Below are 25,357 nucleotides of genomic sequence, written 5' to 3' on the forward strand. Positions count from 1 at the left end.
GGAATTCCAGATTATTTGTTTATCAAAACCATTGGGCGTTAAGTGGCCGTGCCTGTTGCAAAAGACCTGTAACACCTGGAAAGAGTTACTCACACTGTCCCACACCCTTTAATGTGATATCGGGGACTGGTGAAAGAAGTTACCATTAGTCTCAAAATTCTCAACTCAGTGAGCAAACTGAATATTCACACCAACCCTCTCCTGGTATGTAGCCAGATCCTGATTCTCAGGAAGACTGGGCAATTAAATTCCTGTGAGCTTTTCTCCTTTCCCTGGCTCCAACAGATCCTTTTAATTAGCATGGCTTCTCTGAGTCACATCCTTAGTTACTAAGGAATGTATCACATCTTCAGCTGACTTTCTCTAGCCCCGTGGTTCTCACACTAGCATGCTTCAGAATCACCTTGTGAAAACAGATTGCTAGGCTGGGCACCACCCTCAGAGTTTCTGATTGAAAAAGTCTCCTGTGAGGACTGAAAATTTGCATTCTGACAAGTTCTCAGGTGAGGCTGATGTTGCTAGTTGGCAACCCCCTGCTCCAGTCTAGAGAGCTAGTGAGACTTATTCTTTCCCCAAAAGACAGAAATTACAAGTAAAACTGAGGACATATAAGATGCTAACTAAAATGGGCCTTCTATTTTTCAAAAGCTTTGCTAATTTTTGTTGTTGCTGAGCAAAGGAAATAAAGAACTTATGGGAAGGTACACTGAAGAGTGGCTGGGACAGTGTCTGAAATGTCTGATGTTGTTAATCTGGTGGCAAAGACACCTATTGAAAAGAGAGTTACCCATATTTTAGGCCATCAGAAAAAGCACGTCCAGGCTGAAAGCTAAGACTCCTTCTCAGGTTTAATTAGGAGAAGGAAGCCTTCTGAAAGACTTATTCCAATCCTTTCCATGGGATCACCTCAGCAAGCTGTCACCCGGCAACTTAGTCACCTACATTTTTAACCCAGGAACTTATTAACATTTTTTCCCTACAAGGTAATAAAGTTGAGTTTATATGAAAATCCAGGAATTTCAAACAGGCATCCTACCAATTTTCCAAACAACATAAAGAAAAGCTCTTGAAAAATTAAGTGTGATGTGTAATCTGGAGTACTTAAAAATGTGCTCAAAGGTTGACAAGCAAACATAGAGGATAAAAATTAAAATTTAACGACAAAAGGTTTGGAGATTAAACCTTTGTTATAATTTTACGTATAACTAACTGTCTCCTGTTGCTTCAACTTTAAGCATATACTTACCTTAAAATGTAAAAATTTCATCTAACTATGTTTATACAACTATTTTAGGGTTCCTTTCCCCATCTTGAGATGAAAAATTGCTGAAAATGCAAAATTATACAAAACCATGGCTGGTTGTGTACTGCATGAAAAATGGAACATAATCTGACATTTCTTCAAATAAAACAGGGTGCAGAAATGGTACTGCTTTCAAACTAGCAAATTAAAATAATTATTGGAATAAAAATATGGCCCACTTGTGCTGGTGTAATATCAGCTGCTCAAATATTAAAAGAAACAATAGTCTGACCTCATCGAAAAACTGCTGAGTTTTGCGAAGTATAAATTTTAATTCAGTCAGTTCCAAGAAATTTCTCTTCAGAGCTTCCTGGTTTGTGTTGATTTCCTTCAGTTCATTTTCAATCTTCTCAAAATTGGCCTACAGAAACAACAACAACAATAACAAAACCAATTTACTCAAACGAAGCTCAAAATGCTTGCTCTGAAAGACAGATGAATTCATCCATCCCACAGAACGCTCGCCACCCAGATGGTTCAAAGGTATCTTTGAACAACACAGCAAGTACAGTCAGCCCTCCGTATCCTTGGGTTCCATACCTGCGGATTCAACTAACCATGGTTCGAAAATATTTGGGGAAAAACATTTTCCAGAAAGTTCCAAAGAGCAAAACTTGAATCTGCTGCCCACAAGCAACTATTTACCTAGCATCTACATTGTATTTACAACTACTTACATAGCATTTACATTGTATTAGGTATTATAAGTAATCCAGAGATGATTTAAAGTATACGGGAGGATGTACATAGGTTATATGCAAATACTACAGCTATTTCATATAAGGGACTTGAGCATCAGCAGATTTTGGTATCCGAGGGACGGCCTGGAACCAACCCCCCTCAGATACTGAAGGACAACTGTATTGTGTTTTTACCAGGGCAATTTTCTTCATGAAAACTTTTTGGCTTAAAATCGTCTTTCTTTGTCTATAGATTCTGTTGTACGCTTGGTCAAATTCCTCAGGGGACTTGGGATAGATAAAATAATTATTGAAAAGTTAATGAAAGGCTATTCATTTAGTCTATGAGATTAATAAATTACTGGATAAATTAACATTGATCCAATAAACTTTCAATAAGCCAATAAACATTTATTTAGCCGCATGTGATAGTATTTGAGATACCACAGTGTTTTTTATACCATAAAAAAGCAAATTCATTTAAGTCCCATCCACAAGAAACTTGCAATCAATAGACAATGCTGTTGCAATCAACAGACAAGGACAGCAAGAATTATTCTACTCTCCAACTATTCAGGAAATTACTTTCTGCATTTAAATAGAAAGAAACTTATCTGGCTTCCTCAGAAGAATTGTTTACCTCTAAGTCAATCATGTCCCGGGGGAAGGGCACCTCCGGGTTTTCACCAGTGTCCATAATTGGGATGTTGGCTTTCCTTATCTCTTTCTCAACAAATCCTAGAAAGACAGAATCGAAACATTCATGTCTAGCTGCACATGTCTGGAATTGCCAATACTTGAGGAAAAAAATAATAAGACCCCAAACCTGGCTAAAAAGAGCTTCGTTCTAAGAAAGACACTTTTACATAAAAAGGCAGATCGTATAAATCCTTTTTTCTCCACATTCCTCTTCCTCCTACCCTACTGTCTCTAAAGCACAGCTACCCCAAACAGGTTTATCATCCCACTACTGTCTTCTTTCCCTCTTCTGATATTAAAACTGGTCCTTATCTGTGTCAGCTCTCTACCCTTTGTGACTTCTACTGTACGACGGTTCTGGTCACAGATACTGTTGGCAGAGAGGAGCTACAGAAGAGTGCGATTCAGTAGAATAGTTGAAACTTAGCACACTAGTGAGACAACTCCAGCCTACATGGGTATCATTAAATTTGAAAACAGGTCAGTTTTGACTTAAAAAAAACAAAAAAAACGAAGCACAGAATAAGGCCCCAAAACAGCAGAAGAGAAAAGTGTGTCAGGTGATAACTACTGACTTAGTTTTTAGCATGGGGACTAAATTCACCTAACAGCTAACTGAAAGCTGGCAGTATAGTAGCAAGATCTTGGATTTTGAAGACAGACAACCTGGATTCAAACACTGATCCCATCATGACAGCTTACGTTCTTGGGCAAGTCACTTAACCGCTCTAATCTTTGGTTTCTTCATTTACTAAATATGGGTACTAAGTCACCCATCCTGAAGGAATGTTGTGGGGAATGAACAAAATAAACTATATGAACACCCTAACTCTCAATAGGACCTTAATAAATGTTAAGATTCTTCCCTCATAAATAGCTCAAATTAAAAGGCGGCTCTGGGGCTTCCCTGGTGGTGCAGTGGTTGGGAGTCCGCCTGCCGATGCAGGGGACACGGGTTCGTGCCCCGATCCGGGAGGATCCCACGTGCCGTGGAGCGGCTGGGCCCGTGGGCCATGGCCGCTGGGCCTGCGCTTCCGGAGCCTGTGCTCCGCAGCGGGAGGGGCCGCGGCAGTGAGAGGCCCATGTACCAGAAAATGAAATAAAATAAAATAAAAAATTTAAAAGGCGGCTCTGCTGACATCTAAAATTGACGGAGTATTCTGGGTTCTACCTCTCAGAATTCTACAGTGTAGTACTGCCATAAAATCCTTCCCATAAAAAAATAACCAGTTTCAGCTTGCAGCCTTGTCATCAACAAAGTTTCTATTAAGCACCACCTAGCCCGAACACCACTCGTCTACGTGTGCACAAGAAATTCATCTTTACATCCTCTTTTCTTTTCCTCCTGTCGTATTTTCTTCCTTTATTAAAAGGACTCTAATTTAAGACAAATGGCTCACTAGAGGAACATCAGACAAGGCCAAAATGCACATACGAAGCTTTCGATCCATTTCTTCACATCTTCTAACTTCATTCACAAATTTCCGCTGGAAAACGTTCACATCTGGATTTAACTGCAAAATAAGAAAAGAATACCAAGTATTCAAATGCTACATTTCCTCTCTTTCATAAGCAACACATCCTGCAAAGTGAAAACCTAATTTAGTGTCAGTGTATGATGCGACACTAATTAAAACTTTCTACTGATCCACACAACCTGCTTTGGGACCAGTCTCACCAATGAAAAGTAAAATCCCCTCCCTCACTGCTGCAACATATTCCTGGAATGGAGGCAGATTAGACAAAGCACAGCGGCACAAAATGTTCTTCCCGGGCCAAAAGTCTCAGTGAGCACAACCACCTCCCACATTTGGGTACTGGATATAATAGAAGCTCTGCCTGGTTTTCCTTCTCTCCTTCTTCCCAATCAGAAGAGACAGAAGGCAAACTTCTCTTGTTCTTTTGACCCAGGGTCTTCACCTTCTAGGTGATAGGCTGGTTTATTCAATCATACATCACAAGTAATTTTCAAAGCAACGTGACATATTCTGGGAAATGCAAATAAGAATAAAACAAGTTCCTACTCATTAAGAAGCTTGCAAACTAATAGAGAAGATGAATATCAACCAATAAGAGAGCATGTGATAAATTCCATAAAAGCAATACAAAGAAAGAATTAGTTACTCAACATTTGTGGAGCACCAAATATGTCCCAGACACTGTATTAGGCACTGGCATAAATATAAAGAATAAGAGATATCCTAGCTTTGAAGAGCTATCAGCCCCACAGAAGAGAGACACAAACCAATCAATACAACTTTTGTGATAAACGTTATTAAAGAGTAAGCAAAATACTGCTGGCAGTTTCCTATACAGTTAAACATATATCTACCTACCTCATGACTGAGCATTCTACTGCTAGGCACCCGCTTAACGGGAATGAAAACATGTCCACAGAAATTTGTAAAAGAATGTTTACAGCAGCTTTATGCATAATCGACCCAAACTGGCAATGATCCAAATGCCATCAACAGGAGACTGGATAAAGACACTGTGATATGTTCGTACCATAGAATGCTATCCAGTAATAAAAAAGAATCAACTACAGATATATATATATATAAATAAGATTAAATCTCAAAAATACAAGGTTGAGTGAAAGAAGTCAGACGTAAGAGTCTGTAATGTATCATTCATTTACATGAAGTTCAAGAACAGGCAAAACTAATCTATGATGGTAGAAATCAAAACAGTGGTTACCTATGATGGGTAGGGGCTGACCACAAGTGTGCACAAGATAGCTTTCTGGGCTGCTGGAAATATTCTATACCTTGAGTTGGGTGGTGGTTATAAGGGTATATAAATTTACCAAAATCATCAACCTGTACTCCTAAGATCTATGCATTTCACTGAATATAAAGTTTACCTCCATAAAAAAGAAGAGGGGGGCTTCCCTGGTGGCGCAGTGGTTAAAAACCTGCCTGCCAATGTAGGAGACGTGGGTTTGAGCCCATGTCCGGGAAGATCCCACATGCCGTGGAGCAACTAAGCCCATGAGCCACAACTACTGAGCCTGCGCTCTTGAGCCTGTGCTCTGCAGCAAGAGAAGCCACCACACTGAGAAGCCCACGCACAGCAACGATGAGTAGCCCCCACTCACCGCAACTAGAGAAAGCTGAGCGCAGCAACGAAGAATTAGAATTAGAGTTACCATATGACTCAGCAATCCCACTACTGGGCATATACCCTGAGAAAACCATAATTTAAAAAGACACATGCACCCCAATGTTCATTGCAGCACTATTTACAATAGCCAGGTCATGGAACAAACTAAATGCCCATCGACAGACAAACGGATAAAGAAGATGTGGTACATATATACAATGGAATATTACCCAGCCATAAAAAGGAACGAAATTGGGTCATTTGTAGAGACGTGGATGAATCTAGAGACTGTCATACAGAGTGAAGTAAGTCAGAAAAAGAAAAACAAATATCGCATATTAACGCATATATGTGGAACCTAGAAAAATGGTACAGATGAACCGGTTTGCAGGGCAGAAATTGAGACACAGAAGTAGAGAACAAACGTATGGACACCAAGGGGTAAAAGCAGCGGCGGGTGGTGGTATGAATTGGGAGATTCGGATTGACATGTATACACTGATGTGTATAAACTGGATGACTAATAAGAACCTGCTGTATAAAAAAATAAATAGGGCTTCCCTGGTGGTGCAGTGGTGGAGAGTCCACCTGCCAATGCAGGGGACACGGGTTCAAGCCCTGGTCCAGGAGGATCCCATGTGCCGCGGAGCAGCTGAGCCCATGCTCCACAACTACTGAGCCTGCGCTCTAGAGCCCGTGAGCCACAACTGCTGAGCCCATGTGCTACAAATACTGAGTCCACAAGCCTAGAGCCCATGCTCCACAACAAGAGAGGCCACCGCAGTGGGAGGCCCACGCACCGCAGCGAGGAGTGGCCCCCGCTTGCCACAGCTGGGGAGAGCCCACGCGCAGCAACAAGGACCCAACACAGCCAAAAATAAATAAATTTATTAAAAAAAAATAAAATAAAATTCAAAAAAAAGACACAACGCAGCCATAAATAAATAAATAAATGTTTTAAAAAAGAATGAACTGTGAGAGAGAGAGAGAGACTGGTAACAGAGAACCTAGCAAGAAGATTATTGGTATTATGTACTACATTAATATTAGACAGATGGAATCTACAGTAAAAACCATTATTAGAGATTAAGAGAATCACTACATAATGATAATAAGAACAATTCCCAGGAAAAGGAAAATTTCCAAACTTGTGTGTCCCTAATAAAGTGTTTATTTGTTTTTGTTTTGCTTTGTTTTTTTTCACTGAGCAGGCACTACTCAGCCTCTCATTCAGAAATTTCCACTTCAATAAACAAGACATTCTGAAGTGAAAGTAGCCACAAGACTCATGGTAACTTTACTGGTTTCATAATCAAGAGTCAAGGTTCAACTGTAGCCACACCATGGCCTGCTTTGGGTAAGAAGTCCTGAAATATATGGGCAAGGCATTCTCAAAATATTTCAAACAAACATTAACAGAACTACAAGAAAAAACTGACAAATCTGTCTAAGTAGTGAGAAATTTTAATATAATTTTAAAACTATTGATACATCAAGTCCACCAAATATTATAAAAGGACAGAGAACATTTGAACAATGTAATCAGCTTAATCTAACACACACACACACATTTTCTAACACTGCATCCAATAGTTCTCTCTTCAAGAGTTCATTTATAGAAACTGACCACAAAATAGGTCACACAGCAAGTCTCAGTATAGAATTGGTACCATAAAATGTTCTCTATCATGCAATTAAGTTAGAAATCCGTATCAAAAATACAACTTAACATATTTGGAAATTCTAAAATAGCTCTAAGTAATTCACAGCACAAAGAAGAAGTCATAATGAAAATCTCTCTTTTTTTTTTCCTGTGGTCATGCCACGTGGCTTGCGGGATCTTAGTTCCCCAGCCGGGGATCAAACCCAGGCCCTCGGCAGTGAGAGCACACAGTCCAAATCACTGGACTGCCAGGGAATTCCCTGAAATATCTTAAAATATTTAGAATGGAATGATAAAGAAAATGCTAGAGATCAAACTTTGTAGGATGCAGTTAAAGTGGTATTTAAAGGGAACTTTATAGACTTAGATGCAAATAGAAAAGACTAAAGAATTAATGTGTCAAGTGTTCAAGAAGTTAAAAAAAAGATAACAGGAAGTAGAAAACAACAAAGAGCAGAAATTGGGACTTCCCTGGTGGTCCAGCGGTTAAGACTCCGCCTTCCAATGCAGGGGGTGCAGATTTGATCCCTGGTTGGGGAGCTAAGATCCCACATGCCTTGGGCCAAAAAACCAAAAAACATAAAACAGAAGCAATATTGTAACAAATTCAATAAAAAGACTTAAAAAAATTTAAAAAAAGAGCAGAAATGAATAAAAGTTCCTGAACAAAGTCAAAAGCTGACTTTTTTCTTTTATTTTTCTTTATCATTTGTTATCATTTTTTCTTAAAAGATGGTTATTTAAAAAGACAAAATGGACCAAAGTTTTATAAGACTGAGAGAAGGCATAAATAAACATAAGAATAGAAAAAGTTCACTACAGATAGAAATTTTAATAGTTAAAATATACCCATCTAGAAACACCAGGCCTAGAAGGTTTAAAGATAGGTTCTTTCAAAGATTAGATAAGCCCAAAGCTAAGAAAAACTATTCCAATGAGGAGACAAATGAAAGGAACATTCCTCAACCAATAAGTGAGACTGGCCAGTATAATCTTTATACCAAAATAAGATAGGAATAGTTTGAGAAAGGACAATTACAGACCAATATCATTTATAAATATAAATGAAAAAATCCTAATAAAATTATTAGGAAATTGAACCCTAAAATTCTTTTGAATACACCTCATGACCAAGTTTCCCAGGCTTACAAGGATGATTTTACGTTTAAAAAAAGCTATACAAATGGTCTGTAAGCATATGAAAAAGGCTCCACATCATTAGCCATGAGGGAAATGCAAATCAAAACCACTGTGAGGGCTTCCCCGGTGGCGCAGTGGTTGAGAGTCTGCCTGCCGCAGATGCAGGGGACACGGGTTCATGCCCGGTCTGGGAAGATCCCACATGCCGCAAAGCAGCTAGGCTAGGCCCGTGAGCCAAGGCCGCTGAGCCTGCGCATCCGGAGCCTGTGCTCCGCAACGGGAGAGGCCACAACAGTGAGAGGCGTAACACAAAAAACAAACAACAAAAAAAACAAACACTGTGAGATACCACTTCACACCCATTAGGATGGCTATAATTAAAAAAAAAAAAAAAGGGAAGGAAAATAACAAGTGTTGGTGAGGATGTGAAGGAACTGGAACCCTCATACATTGCTGGTAGGAATGTAAAGTGGTGTGGCTGCTGTGGAAAGCAGTGTGGAGGTTCTTCAAAGTGTTAGAATTACCACATGACCCAGCAATTCCGGGTACATACTCCTGGGTATATACCCAAAAGAAGTGAAAATAGGCACTCAAACAAATACTTGTACACGAATGTTTATATAGCAACCTTATTCACAATAGCCAAAATGTGAAAACAACTCAAATATGTTCAGCAACTAATGAATGAATAAACAAAAGGTGGTATATACATACAATGGAAAATATTCAGCCATAAAATGGAGTGAGTACTGATACATGCTACAACAGGATGAATCCTGAAAACAATATGCTAAGCAAAAGAAGCAAGATACAAAAGGCAATGTGTCATATGATTCCATTCATATACAATGTCCATCCAGAATAGGGAAATCCAGAAAGACAGTGGTAGATTAAGTGATTGCCAAGGGCTGGGGCAAGGGAGAGATGGGGAGTGACTGCTATGGGTACAGGGTTTCTTTGCAGGGGCGATTAAATGTTCCAGAATTAGATAGTGGTGACGGTTACACAACCATGTGAATGCACTAAATACCACTGAACTGTACACTATAAAAGGGTGACTTTTTTGGTATATCTCAATTGAAAAAAACATAGGCAGTGGAATCAGACAATCCTGGATACAAATCTGTGTGTCCCTGGGGTATTTTCATCTGTGCTGCAGGTTCCTAGACTGTAAAATGAGAGTGGTAGGTTCCACTATTCAAAAGGAGGTTCTACTTCTCAGGTTGCTGTAGGAATGCCTGCAGTAATAATGTAAAATGTTCAACATGACATCTATTCACAAAATGTAAATTGTCCTTATGATCCTACACGTTAGACAGTAAGGGACTGAAGAATAGATAAGAAGTATGTCAAAGAGAAGAATGAATGAGGGGACAGATAAGCCACAGAAGATTTTGAACAAGTCGAGCAACGAAACATGTCTTGTCTCTCTAAAACCCAGGGCAGGGCTTCCATGGTGGCTCAGTGGTTGAGAGTCCGCCTGCTGATGCAGGGGACACAGGTTCGTGCCCCGGTCCGGGAAGATCCCACAGGCTGCGGAGTGGCTGGGCCGGTAAGCCATGGCCACTGTGCCTGCACGTCCAGAGCCTGTGCTCCGCAACAGGAGAGGCCACAACAGTGAGAGGCCCACGTACCGCAAAAAAAAAACCCAAAAAAAAACAGGGCAATATCTTTTGTATAGAAGATAAGTAACAACTAGATCTATACTGAAACCACTTCTTATACTGAAACCACTCATTTTAATATGCTGCATATTTTCATACTTAAAAAAGATACAAATAAGAAAGAAAAGTACAGATACATGCTACAATATAGATGAACCTTGAAAACATTACGTTAAATGAAAGAAGCCAGACACAAAAGACTACATATTGTATGACTCCACTCACATGAAATGTCCAAGAATAGGCAAATCCACAGAAACAGCAGTGAAGATTAGTGGTTACCAGGGGCTGGGGGTGGGGAGTGGGGTTGGGAGGAAATGGGGAGGGACTGTTAATGGCTACAGGGTTTCTTACTGGGGTGATGAAAATGTTCTAAAATTGATTGTGGTGATGGTTGTACAATTCTGTGAATACACTAAAAGTCATTAAATTGTACACTTTAAATGGATAAATTGTATGGTATGTGAATTATATCTCAGTAAAGCTGTTAAAAAAATTAGTAGGAAAAAATATGGCTATGTAATTCACCAAATTAACAGATTAAAGGAGAAAAAAACATGGCAACCTCAATAAGGAAAGGCACTAAACAAAATTCCACAACCATTTGTGACAGTAACTTCAGAAAATCAGAAGTTGAAAGGAATCTGCATAATCTAATAGAATTTTCCAAAAAATTAAGAATGTCTTATTTAAATTATAAAAAATTTAAAAGATTCCCTTTAAAGTTTGAAGCAAGACAGGCATAATACATAATAGATACAAAGCATTTTGCCCTATTTCCTTATTAACAATAATCCCAATTTTGTTTAGGGCAGGAACTGCCCAGCTGAAAAAAAAAGAAAACCACCACATTTCCCAGACTCCCCTGCAGCTAGAGTATGCCATAATTTTGGCCAATGATAAATAGCAAAGTCTGCTGAGGATTTCTGGGAAAGTTGTTTTCCTCCGTATGTAAGTACTTCCCCCTTCTCCTTGCACTTCTTTCTTCCTGCCTAGAATATGGAAGAAATGCTGGGAGCTGTGGTGGTCGTCTATAAGGACAAAGGCCAAATGCTCAAGGATGGCCAAAAAGAAACAAAGAATGATCTTAGGACACTGATGACAGTGTGAAGCTGGGCTTCATGTTACATGAGAAAAGTACACCCCTAACATTTGGGTTTTCAGTTACATACAGCTAAACACAATCCTAACCAGTATTAGCTTGCTTTTACTCTTCATCCACACGTTATGTTATTGGGACTTCTCTGGTGGTCCAGTGGGTAAGACTCCGAGCTCCCAATGCAGGGGGCCCAGGTTCAATCCCTGGTCGGGGAACTGGATCCTGCATGTGTGCCACAACTAAGAGTCTACATGCCGCAACTAAGAAGGCTGCATGCTGCAACTATGAGCCTACATGTCACAACTAAAAATCCTGCATGCCACAAGGAAGATCCCACCGCATGCCACGACTGAGACTTGGCGCAGACAAAATAAACAAATAAATATTAAAAAATAAATTTAAAAAAAGTTATGTTATTAAAGGTCCCAATGGATACAGTAAAATAAGAGAAAGAAAAGGAAAAGGATTTGAAAGAAACAGTTCACTCTCTGACAGTGCAGTAAAAAAGATTATTTCAAATGTAGCAAAATGTTAACAACTGGTGAATCTACATTAGAGTATTTAGGCTTGAAATTTTTCAAGATAAAAATTTAGGAGGGGGCTTCCCTGGTGACGCAGTGGTTGAGAGTCCGCCTGCCGATGCAGGGGACATGGGTTCGTGCCCCGGTCCGGGAAGATCCCACATGTCGCGGAGCGGCTGGGCCCGTGAGCCATGACCGCTGAGCCTGCGCGTCCGGAGCCTGTGCTCCACGACGGGAAAGGCCACAACAGTGAGAGGCCCGCGTACCGCAAAAAAAAAAAATTTAGGAGGGACTTCTCTGGTGGCGCAGTGGTTAAGAATCCACCTGCTAACGCAGGGGATGTGGGTTCCATCCCTCTCCAGGAAGATCCCACATGCCACAGAGCAACTAAGCCCATGCGCCCCAACTGCTGAGCCTGCGCTCTAGAGCCCGCGAGCCACAACTACTGAGCCCACGTGCCACAGCTACTGAAGCAGAAAGACTCAACACAGCCAAAAATAAATTTAAAAAGAAAAATTTAGGAAAACAGAAAATACTGATAACAAAAAAAGAAAAATAAACTTTATATATATGACAAAATATACCAAAAACAGAGGGAAAAGACAAGCCACAGCCTGGAAGAAGTTATCAGTAGATAAAAAAGAAAAATTTAGGAAAACAGAAAATACTGATAACAAAAAAAGAAAAATAAACTTTATATATATGACAAAATATACCAAAAACAGAGGGAAAAGACAAGCCACAGCCTGGAAGAAGTTATCAGTAGAGGATTAGAAAAAAGATTAGCTTCCAGAGTACATGAAGAACTTGAAAAAAAAATCCTACAAGTCAATACAGAAGACAAGCAAACCCAATAGAAAAACAGGCAGATAATATAGACAGACATTCATGGAAAATGAAACCCATTATGTCCAATAAACAAATAAGAAGATACTAAATGTACTAATCTAGAAAATGCAAATTAAAACAACAAGATACCACTTCACAACCATCAGACTGGCAAATTTCTTTCTGCCAGCGATGGGAGCATGAACAGGTACATTCACTCTGAAGTTCACTCTGATAACATCTAACAGTTAGGGATGCACATGATGCTCAGCAGTGCGCCTCCTGGTTATAATCCCTGGAGCAGCAGCAGGTCCATGAAATCAATACCCTTTTCTTGTAACACTAGGACATCATTTGCCTTTTTCATGCTCATTCTCTCATGAATGTTTCAGTGAAGTTTTCCAGAGGCTCATGAGATACATCACAGCAGACTGACTGCAGAAGCAAATGAGAATCCAGCTTTCTGCTAATTCAGACACTAAAAGATTTTCAAAAGCGTAAAAGCAATATCCCTCTTCTCGAAACTATTTTTTTGTTTTGGAAAACACAGCTATTTTTCATTAAAATGTTATGATAACATGTAGTAGGTTTATTATTATAATTTTTAAATGATTTAATAAGTAAATACTTCAAACATTTCTCAGTTTTAATTTCCAGTACAATAATATCGCTAACTGTAACTCTTATAAAAGCCCTCTGGGGTCCTCAATTTTTTAAGAGTCTAAAGAGGTCCTTAGACCAAAAAGTTTGAGAACCACTGCCCTGGAGAAACTATCACACATGTATACCACAAGACATAGATATGAATCTTCCTTGCACCACTGTTGAGCAAAGAATTGCAATCAACCAAAATGTTCATCAAAAGGAAAAAATGATAAACTGTATATTCTTACAATAACTATATAGCAATTTAAAGGAATGAACTAGCACTATCTGTATCAACGTGGTTAAATCTTACAAACATTAAATTTAAAAAGTACTTGCTGAAGGATACACACAACATGAAACCATATACATAGTTTTAAAACATATAAAATTATACTATATATTATTTAGTGATACATACATACATACGCAGCAAAAGTGGAAAAAAAAACAAGGGAATGATAAAAGCAAAGATTGTAGAGATTACCTTTGTGAGGGAGGAGAGAGACATGAATGGCAGGGAAGAAGGATACACAGGAGCTTTCAATTCTTTGTGGAATGTTTCTCTTAATTAGATAGTAGAAACATAGTTACAGGCACAACTCGTTTTACTGTATTTCACATTATTGCACTTTGCAGATATCACTTTGTTTTACAAATTGAAGGTTTGTGGCAACCCTGCATTGAGGAAGGTTGATCAGCACCATTATTCCAACAGCATTTGCTCACTTCGTGTCTCTGTGTCACATTTTGGTAATTCTCTGAGTATTTCAAACTTTTCCAGTATTATATCTGTTATGGTGATCAGTGATCTTTTGATTGCAAAAAGATTACGACTTGCTGAAGACTCAGATGATGGTTAGCAATTTTTAGCAACAAACTATTTTTTCATTAATATATGTACATCTTTTTTTAGACATAATGCTACTGTACACTTAATACACTACAGCTTAGTCTATAGCCTACAGTATAAACATAACCTGTGGGAATCTTAGTTCCCCGACCAGGGATTGAACCTGTACCCTCGGCAGTGAAAGCGTGGAGTCCTAACCACTGGACCACCAGGGAATTCCCAACATAACTTTTACATGCACTGGGAAACCAAAAAATTTGTGTGACTCGCTTTATTGAGATACTCACTTTACTGTAGTGGTCTGGAGCTAAAATAAATATTCATTGTATTAGTCCCTATAATGTTTTGTATGACTGAAATACAACATAAGTAAAAGTTAAGAACACTGAATAGACACAATGGGTGTTAGGTAGGGAGACACCATAGTACCAGACAAAGGATTGCAAATTAAGGATGACTTAGGTTTGATTCAGGTTTCAAGTCTAGAAAACTGGAAGAATATTGATGCATTAGCTCATCTTTAGAAAGTCAGGATGAAGAAATAGTTTGTTAAAAGGCAAGGTGCTGGGATTTAGACATAACAAGCTTGAGAAGCAGAGATGACAAAAATCTTTTTTGGGGGGAGGTGGGATGGGGGGACAAAGGCCTTCTGAGCTATTTTATTTTATTCTTTTTAATTGAAGTACAGTTAATTTACAATGTAGTGTTAGACAGAAATCTTAGAGAGTTGTTAATTCAGGGATGGTGTTTGGGAGGTCAGGACCAGAGACACAGATCTGGGACTCGCTGAGTAAAGATGGAAGATTTGAGGATAGATGAGATCACCAAAAGAAAAAAAAAAAAAAGTGATAGGGAAGATGTGGGTACAGAGAAGCTTAGCCAGAGAGAGCAAAGAAAAGAGTTTTGGGAACACTGACACCTATGGCAGGAGTAAGGAACATAAGAGAGTGGTTGGTGGAAGATAACAATGAGTTTTGAGAAAGGTAAGAAAAGGAACCAGCGTCAGGGAGAAGAACATTTGAAGAGAGTTGATATAAAAGAGTTCAAAGCGAATAGGGAATAAGACCACATCACTGGATTATATTTGTGCAATTTCGGCTCAGACTGAGAACTTCCTGAAAGCTTGCCAATTCCAGGAAGCCAAAACTGATTAATTCCATCCCTTTCTGACCACTCCTCTTTCATCCATCCATTCATTCCAACAAATATTATCTTTTATGTGGGCACTAAGGATATAATAACGAATGTCTCTGTCTTCCTGGTGTTTAGATCACAGTAGAAGAGAGATTCTTTAATCAGCCAGTCGCACCGATGAATGGAAAATCACGACTATGATGACTGTTATAAATGAGAGGTACATGGAGCTTTGAGACTGCATCACGAGGAACTGTTACCTGCCCCCTCCTTTCAGCAGCGTAGATTGTGCCTTCAGATTGCAAGCCCCATAGGTCATACTTTTTTTATATTCTTAGACTGTCCATTTTCTTCTGATATCTCCTCCAAGTGCCCAGCATAATGCTTCAGAACAATGGGCATTCAGTATATGCTTACTTATATACTACACATCTGTAACTGGATGCTTCAGATTTTGTAATAAATATGTCCTATTGTATGGAAGAGCTATGACACTTTTTTTAAAATACTGTACTGTGGATGTTAAGGAGCCCAAAAGCAAAGTGCAAGCCTTGAACAGGTTAGTCTGGTGTCCTCCACCTGCGTCCCAAGCAATTACCTTGAGAATGCTTAAGATTATTCTCAAAGCGGTAGCTAGTAAAAGTATGGAAGGATTGGCACAAAACATTCTCATCTCTACAAAGACAACTTGAAATGTACATTCTTCCAATAGTAAGCCAGTGCTATAATGTTATTTTTGAAAATAAAAAGCAAAACGTTCGTCTTAAGGCAAATTGGCCATGATATGACAGGAAAAATAGAGTTCAGCGGTAATCAAGAAGCAGCCCCATAACTACTTACATCACGAAACTGAACCTTTCCGAGTTCTCCTAATTCACTGACACAACAATAAGCAGCTTCTGACTGTAGAAAAAGCTGGGCCAGTGTCATCTCCTCACTCCGGAAAAGCTCCCCCATGGCAGCAGAAAGGACCGGTCGACTGAGTACCTGGATTTCTCTCCAACCTAAGGCAAAAGGAGAAAATTATATGACCTTGGACTTATCAAGAGGACTGAGAGCAAACAACACCCCAGGAAGCCTCTTCCGTTTTGCATTTCATTTCTTCCACTCCATGCTGACAGGTCTTTAACGACTGTTTTGACATCCTTCTTAGAAAGACAGAAAGGAGAAATTGCAACGGCTGTTACTGAATCTTCTCCCAAAGAGCGCCTGATGAACAGTCACTTCCTTTGCAGTCGACGTCAGGATTGAATGACAATAATTTGGGACATCTTGATACATAAGAATGTGTTCAGATTAAAAACAGAAACTGGGAATCCGAAACAGCTCTTTAAATACCTTGGACACAATATTATGAGGCAGCTGACATTTTTTTTTCCTGTATCAGGAAACAAACAGAAGAGACCTCGGTTACCCTGTCATAAAGCATGTCTCCGTTGCATCTAGTTTTCTATCCTCTACCGCTAATTTCTAACAGTCAAAGTCCCAGGACTGCCCTAAAGGTTACGGCTACCTTAAAGGGTTTAACTTTCCAAACTCCTCGGAAAACACCATTTTCTCCCAAAAGAATCAAAACACATAAGCATTAACTTAAAAAACAAAAACAGAAAAACACATTAACAGCTTACACATTAAGCTCAATTTCAAGTCAAGCATGACAGGAATACATGGTAATGACAAAGCAATTTTAAGTCACAGAGAATAAGCTTTGGACCTCCGCAGCTTTCTGTTTCTTATCCCCACCTTCAAGATTAACTACATTCTTCCATCTGTTAAAGCTTCGCATGAATAAGCCAATAAAGATTTCCTTTTCAGTCGGTCTTACCGTTACCGGGTAGGAAAGACAATTGGCGCTATCAGTGGTCCTGAAACTGCAATTATTTATTCTCAATCAGCTATTGTAAGGCACAGGCTGTACAGAATCTAAACTCAACAAAATGAGGGCATCCCTAATGATAGGTGAAACTGGCATCAAAGGAAGAGCTATTCTTCCGGAAGCCTGGGAGACATTTTGAGAAATCTGAATGACAAAACCTTTGTGCATTTGACGTTCAAGGCAGCAAAACCACGCATTCAGATATAAGCAAGAATTTCTCAAGAGATCATGTAGCTTGACTTTAAGACTGCCTACACCTGAATCATCCAGAACAGCTGTTAACAGATCCCACACTATCCTCAACAAGAATAGATTCCACAACCTCTAAACGCATAAAATTATGCCAGATCAGCATAGTTCAGAGGCTGCCGATAATGACAGCCTCCAATGAGTTGCCTCCCTGTTTCTGTTCTTCAATGATTACAAGTCTCCCTAGAACATCTCTATCCCACTGGAACCAAAGAGAAAACTAAAAAGGCCACAGCACTTCGGGAGCGTGGGGGGCGCAAAAAAAAAAAATATGAAGAAACAGTAATCCTGCGCAAGAGGAGTCCAAATAAAGTGTTCCCGAGCCCTGCCTCACGACTGTCATCCAGTCCTCGCCTCCTAACGAGCTGTTCGAATTCACCTGCCTCGTTTCCTGTCTACCTAGTGAGAAGGAGGAATTCTCTGAGCCCAGGCACACCTACCTCCCGGAGTGGGGAATAAAAGGGGATAATCCTCAAATGGGGAGCCCCTTTAAGAAGCCCCCCGATTCTTCAGCCCACCCAATAACCTTCAGTTCCTCCACCTTCCACTTAGATGGGGTAAGGGATCGGGGCCTCCAAAAGGGAGTGAACCTCCTGTTTCTCTGCCCAGAGGAGGGGTGCCCTAAGAGGGGTGAAACCCCATTTCCTCTGAGACCTGAAGCCCCTGCTAATTCCTTTGACAACCGAGGGGGCCGTTAGAAGGGTTTGCTGTGCCCCTCGGAGGCCGCTCCCTGCCGCGCTGTACCTACAGCCCCAGCTCACCTCCGGCCGCGGGCCGGCCGCCGCCAAAGCAATCGCCGCAGACCAACGCCGCAGCCTCCTCAGCTCCCGGCAGCAGCACCTCGACGTGCGTGCGTCCGCAAAGCCCCGCCCCCGCGCTGCCGCCGGCCTCCGCCCCCACGATGACCTCATTGCCGTTGGCCAATGGGGTGAGGACTCGGCCGGAGGCCTCATTGCGGAGTCGCGGGGGCGTGGGCGAGACCCTGCGTGCTGACGCCATCTTGTTCCCGCAGCCTCGGCTGCCGGCCCCGGGAGGGCGGGTGTGTGCGGCGGGCGGTGCAGGTGCTCTAGGCCTTAAGTCCTTGAGCCCTTCAGAATCCTTTCTCACTAATATGTATCCTTGAGGCCAGGCTGCCTGCTTTCTTTATTTTCATACCCAAGAAATTAATTCACAACTTTTTCCTCCTCGAGGGAAGTAGCATGAAGGAGAGAAATTATTATGAAATGATTGGAGAGCTCGAGCGGAGCTTTAAAGGGCTTCCAGCCCCAATCTGCTCTGCGCGCGCGCGCGCGCACACACACACACACACCCTTTTTCCTTATTTGAGCCCTAGAGTGGAGAACGACTTGCTAAAGGTGCTAGATCCTGTAGAGGAGCCTTGATCAGGGGGCTCATTCATTTAAGAATAGAGAACCCCTCTTTAAAAAGGTATTTGCTTCGGTCCTTCCAGCAACTGTCCAGGTTCTATTTTCCTCCAGTTAACAGTGGGAGAAACTGTGGTGCTCCAAGGACGATGGTGCTTCAAGGACAAAGAACCACCCTGCCTGAAAAAGTGTCAGCGTTACACCCCCTACTGGACTCCTAATCGCCCTCCCCACCATGTTGCGATGGTTACGAAATTTGTGAGACCACCTGGGCGATGCCTACCTGGGCAACGGGACCTGTCCCAAGTAATGAAAGGCATATGCCCTGTCCCACTCCCACCCTAAGAAGGAAGGTATATGGGCCTCGACCAATCAGTAAAGGGAATTTTCACCTCGGACCGTTTCTTTTGTTTTCTGGCTATAAAAACTGATCAATAGCACATGTTCGGGCTTGACTCTCCCAGGCTATTAGGAAGTTGGCCGCTGTTCTGGCAGTGACCCTTCCCTCTAATAAATTCTATCTTCCTTACATTCTGCCTTGTGTCTGGAAATTCTTTTCCAACCCGCGTTCGGACCTCGTCAGGAACCTTATTAGACCAGGTGTTGTGAAAGTTAATTTCGAATCTTGTTTGATGGATTCCTGTGCGCCCGTTTGACCACTTAAAAGCTTTCTATTCCTCAAAATTTGTAAAAGAATAAGTTTTTAAAAACGCGTTAAGTGACGTCTACCTATTATTTATAAAAACGCCTTTCTCAACTATTGATGTCGATTCCTTTTTCTTGCCCTTCTTTTAAGGAAGAGTGGGGATCCCAAGTTGTTTGTCATAACCAGAACCGTATCAGGAAAACTCAGAAAACTGGTTATTCATACTTCGTGGGTGGTGGAACCCTACTGAGATTCAAATGTAATGACGGAGATATGTCTACCTGGCAAAAACATCATCAATCTTGCTTTACCAGCCTAAAGGAAATAAAGGGCAAATACTGACGTTTAATTTGCATTTTTCATCTCACATTGTGAATGAAGATATAACGACTTCATTACGATTTTGTTGAGAAGCAGCACCTTGGAGAGCCCCAGGCCCTCCCTTTCCCTGTGAGCTTAATTGCTCCCTAGTTCTCTCAACTTTCCCCGCAAGGCGGATAGGGTCCCACATTAGAAAGCCTGCCAAGTTTTATAAACTATTACACAATGACTCATTTCCTTCCTTTGAGACTTAAAAGAAAGTTTTTTTTTTAACCTCAGGGTCAGCTGCTCGCTAACCACAAATTTTCATACTCTTACCTTTAAGACAGCCTTTCATCTGGACTCAAATCAGTGCCCTTGAATTCCCTTTTTTCACGGCTTCCTTGAAAGTATATTCTCTCGGAGCTCCTTTTCTGTCTCCTTTCATTTCCCACCATCAATCTTTCTCCAGTGTTCTATTTCTTCTCCCTCCATGCTCTCTTCCTTGGAAGTCTTGCCTATTGTCAGGCGTAAATGTCTATGTGTAAGACATACCTATTTTTCTATCCACCTCATTCCTTCAAGTCTCAGAAATGGAATTTCAAGTTGCCTGAATAATGCCATTCAGGCAATAAACGTTTGCCGAGGCAGTCTGCTATATCGGAGACATGGTGCTAGGTGCTGGAGATAGTAAAATGAAACAGACACTCTTCCTATCCTAGAGGAGCTCACAGCTCAGTGAGAAATAAAGTTCCAACAATTATGAGAGAGGAGAGAGAGAGAGAGAGAGAGAAAGGTGAGATGAGATTAATACTTCCCATGTGCCAGGCACTTTTCTAAGTGCTTTATAAATATGAACTCATTTAATCCTCACAACAATACTAGGAGGCAGACACTATTATTGTCTTCATTTAACAGATGTTATGGTGAAATTGAGGTACACTAATCTGCCAAAAGTCACTCAGCTAATAAATAGCAGAGCAGGATTCAGACTCAGCCAGTTTGGCCCCATTTCTTGTGCTCTTGAGTATTGCACTGTTCTGACTCTGCTACGAGTGCTGTCTCTGAGTCCAACCGGAATTCAAATCTTGGTCTGTCATTGAATATCTCTCGCTTTACGACTCTCTAAGCCCTAGTTTCCTCTTCTATAAAATAGAGTTAATAATAGTACTTGCCTTATATGTTTATTGTAAGGAAGAAAAGGAACTTAGTACACGCTTGGCACTCAGTCTGCATTTAAAAACTGTTAGCCATCATCATCATCATTATTATTGTTGAGATACGAAACACTATATCTCAGTATTGGACCTGAGGACATCAGAAAAGTTTACAGGGAGGTGGTGACACGAGTTTTGAAGACTTAGCGCTCTCACTGAATAAAAACCGTCTCTTCCTCTGAGATCCTTAATCCTGCTAATGGCATCATTGTTTTCCTAGTCACCCAGGCTCCAAGCTTAAGCCATCCTTTTTTTTTCTATCTAACACTGTTTACTTTAACACAAGCTAAATTAACACAAGTTGGATATTAAAATATCTCTGAGAACAATTTCTACTATTTATATTGTGAAAAATCAAGCAACCACTCTATAATTTGTAAAAATTTCACTTTCAGTTGAACGTTTTCTTCTAATAATTGTCTAAGAATGTCTAATTGGTCAACATTATGTGTTGAGTTTTCTCTTTTTTTTAAATTTATTTATTTATTTTGGGCTGCGTTGGGTCTTCGTTGCTGCGCGTGGGCTTTCTCTAGCTGCGGTGAACAGGGGCTACTCTTCATTGCGGTGCGCAGGCTTCTCATTGCGGTAGCTTCTCTTGTTGTGGAGCACGGGCTCACTGCAGAGCACAGACTCTAGGCACACGGGCTCAGAAGTTGTGGCTTGCGACGTCTAGAGCACAGGCTCAGTAGTTGTGGCGCACAGGCTTAGCTGCTCCGCGGCATGTGGGATCTTCCCGGACCAGGGCCCAAACCCGTGTCCCCTGCATTGGCAGGGGGATTCCTAAGCACTGTGCCACAGGGAAGCCCTTGAGTTTTCTCTTGAACAAAATTTGTATAGAGAGTATAAAACTTTAAATAAGTATGAATAGATATTAAGCTTAAAAATAAATCTGCCCTAAGTCTGTCTTCTGAGGTTTGTACAGAGGCCTAGAAGGTTTGTACAGGGTCAGTAGTGAGGTCCTTGTGGCAGTGTGTTCTTTTTTTTTTTTAAATTGGAGTATAGTTGCTTTACACTGCTGTGTCAGTTTCTGCTGTACAGCAAAGTGAATCAGCCATATGTATACATATATCCCCTCCGTTTGGGATTTGCTTCCCTTTAGGTAACTACAGAGCACTGAGTTTTTTGGTTTTGTTTTGTTTTGGCCGTGCCCTTCAGCATGCGGGATCTTAGTTCCCCATTCAGGGATCGAACCTGTGCCCCCTGCAGTAGAAGAGCGGAGTCCTAACCACTGGACTGCCAGGGGATTCCCCCAAACACAGTAGTAGTTTCTACCTGATTTTTCTCCCCTAGCATTGAGCCTACTCATTCAATGGTAAGTACCATTTCTTGAATGAATAGTGAATGGGTAGATGATCCTGAAAGAAACGGGGACCTCCTAATAGAAATCTACTATCAACAAAAGAACACAGCTATCAGACAAAAAGGAATATGATCACATCCTGCATTTTTTCTGTCCCCTTTGTTTTATGGACTTCCTTATCTGTGGGGAACAGAGTTCATGACAGATGCTTGTACGCTTATAACAGAGATATGAGGGAAAGTTTCCAAGCAGAAGCTAGAATCAGAAACTGTGTGTGAAAACTTTTACAGAGTCATCAAGTTCAGCACACTAATACTGCTGATGCTTGTATTCCATGTAAAGTTCCCAAAGTTATTCTACATTGGAACATTCCTATAAGGAAAATACTCTAACTTCAATGATGAGCACGTTTTTTGGCGGGGGGGTGCTCATCCTGTGGCATGCGGGATCTTAGTTTCCCGATCAGGGATCAAACCCAGATCCACAGCAGTGAAAGTGCCAAGTCTTTACCGCTGGACCAGCAGGGAATTCCCCAATGATGAGTACTTTAATAAATAGCTTTCAGTCATCAAAAATCCATCATTCCGGGCTTCCCTGGTGGCAAAAAAAAAAAAAAAAATCCATCATTCCTTCAGCAAACATCTATTAAGTGCACACTTTATACCAGGCATAATGTTAGAAACTGGAAATGCAAAGAGGAGCAAGGAGCTCACAGTCTATCAGGAGAGACAGACAAATAACTAACCGTGATATAACATACATGATATAGCAGCAATTGAAGTAGAAGTCTATGTAAGCCCAGAGAAAAGAGTTATTAATCCTGTTTGGCCTTGCAGGAGGCTTTAAGAAGACATGACATTTGCGATGGGTATTAAGGGATTAATAGAAGTTTGTTCAGAGGAGGAGGCAAAGGCTAATAGAACGGAAATAGTACTAATATCAAACTAAATTCAGATGTTGTCTTCATCACAGTCAGCAAATACATCAACTTAGCCCAAAACTGACTAAAATATTTTGATACAGAATAATCAGGCATTTACGTTGATTTTATCTAGAGTTACCTGTATGCTTCTCTAGGGAAGAAATAAGTTGTGCTTATGCCTTTCTGTAATTTGAACAAGTACAGCATATGTCCAACAAGATCCAGTATAAACAGGTTGTTACCACACAGCCCTAGAAGACGTGAGAAATTCCATATGAGGCGTAGCCTCTAATGCAATTCTGGGTGTCTAAACTGAGCTATTTTTTAGCATCTGTGAAAATGTCTAAACAATTGTTACAAAAATCAGTTCTACTACCAAGACAAAAGAGAGAACAGAGGCAATGATCTAACCGAGTCTCAAAAAGTTACAAGAATTGTCACTGTAGTGACATGACTAAAACAAATGGTTTTTTCCTCCTTTTTCTTCCTTCCTTTTCTAGTTTGAATGAATGCACAGCAATTGTCTAAATTTCCACCAGTGAAAGGTCACCTCATGTTTGCTCATCCAACTTAGATTCCTAGATGGGAGTGTTAAATTAAACCAAGTGTTTTGAAAAACATATTTGCTCATGTCTTTTTCTGCCATATGCTTCCTGTATTAATTTCCTAGAATGGCCATATGCATTACCACAAACCAAGTAGCCTAAAACAACAGAAATTTATTCTCTCATAGTTCTGGAGGACAGCAGTCTGAAATCAAGGTGTCCACAGGGCCATGATATTTCTAAAGGCTCTAGGGAAGAATCCTTCATTCCCTCTACCTAGCTTCTGGTGGTTGAGCAAAATTCTTGGCATTCTTTGGCTTAGGGATACATCACTCCAATGGCCGCCTTCAACTTCACATGGCATTTTTCCTTCTGTGTGTCTGTATCTGCATCCACATTTCCCTCTTCTGATAAGGACACCAGTCATTGGATCAGTGCCCACCTTAATCCAGTATGACTTCATCTTAACTTGCCCATATCTGCAAATGTACTGTTTCCAAATAAGGACATATTCACCTATTCCAGGTGGACATAAATTTGGGGGGAGTACTATTTAACCCAGTACACTTCCCTTACCAATTTGGGGAAGGAAATGTTGCTCTGCATAATAGTGCAAGCAGTTAGCAGCTAAAATTTTGATTTAAAAGTTAATTCTGGGCTCCCCTGGTGGCGCAGTGGTTAAGAATCCGCCTGCCAATGCAGGAGACACGGGTTCGACCCCTGGTCCAGGAAGATCCCACATGCCGAGAAGCAACGAAGCCCATGTGCCACAGCTACTGAGCCTGTGCTCTAGAGCCTGCGAGCCACAACTACTGAAGCCCGCGTGCCTAGAGCCCGTGCTCCACAGCAAGAGAAGCCACTGCAATGAGAAGCCCGCTCACTGCAACAAAGAGTAGCCCCCATTTGCTGCAACTAGAGAAAGCCCACACGCAGCAACGAAGACCCAACACAGCCAAAAATAAATAAATAAAATAAATTTATTTTAAAAATAAAAATAAATAAATAAAAGTTAATTCTGCTTGTCTGCATTCGTTGAGGTGACAGCAGTGAAGTGTAGTGATTGTATGTGTCCAGTCAAATAAGTTTTTTGTTTTTCCCTTTTATATAAAAATGAACTCTAATTCTTAAACTATTCTACCAAAGATCTGATTTGAGTGTTGGATGAGAGATTTCTCCTGCACAACCTTTTGGTGACCTGGCATGACCTTGACCATTGTTCTTGAAATACTGATTAGCAGTTTGTCTCCACAGAAACATGTAATTACTTTTGCAGTTTCACTCTGAGTTCCTCAACATAACACTGCGCTTTTACTTGCAAAGCCTGTCAATGTTTCAAATAAAAGTCTTTAAGTAAAAATCTATTCATAATAGATCTTGAGGCTCCCTTTGAAGCTCAGGCAATGTCAGCTTCCTTTAGCTCTGGTAATGATTACATCCACAAGGGGATATGAATGAGACTAAGGCATGTGACATTTTATGCAATCCTTAAGACTCTTGTGACCCACACGAGGTAAAAAGCCTCTTAACTTGTGGGAGTTAAGAATGCCATGGATGAAAAAAAAAAAAAAAAAAAAAAAAAAAAGACCCCAGGTGGCTCCCCTGGG

At 40.7% G+C, this 25,357-nt stretch overlaps 1 protein-coding gene across 3 annotated transcripts in view; it reads right to left on the reverse strand.

Annotated features, from left to right (window-relative positions):
• ATP6V0A1 (ATPase H+ transporting V0 subunit a1) overlaps positions 1–18,312 on the reverse strand; it is a 55,465-nt gene extending 37,153 nt beyond the window's left edge. For all 3 annotated transcript variants that reach the window (XM_024742251.1, XM_024742255.1, XM_024742243.1), the window contains exons 1-5: positions 18,221–18,312; positions 16,175–16,338; positions 4,118–4,196; positions 2,624–2,721; positions 1,536–1,664 (exon numbers count right to left, since the gene is read on the reverse strand). In XM_024742251.1, the coding sequence (XP_024598019.1) occupies positions 1,536–1,664; positions 2,624–2,721; positions 4,118–4,196; positions 16,175–16,291 (423 nt within the window). In that variant the 5' untranslated portion in view covers positions 16,292–16,338; positions 18,221–18,312. The remainder of the gene's footprint in view (positions 1–1,535; positions 1,665–2,623; positions 2,722–4,117; positions 4,197–16,174; positions 16,339–18,220) is intronic.
• Positions 18,313–25,357: the final 7,045 nt, after the last annotated feature.

Source organism: Neophocaena asiaeorientalis, unplaced genomic scaffold (genome assembly GCF_003031525.2).
Source record: "Neophocaena asiaeorientalis asiaeorientalis breed wild unplaced genomic scaffold, Neophocaena_asiaeorientalis_V1.1 scaffold1, whole genome shotgun sequence".
Lineage (NCBI taxonomy): Eukaryota > Metazoa > Chordata > Mammalia > Artiodactyla > Phocoenidae > Neophocaena > Neophocaena asiaeorientalis.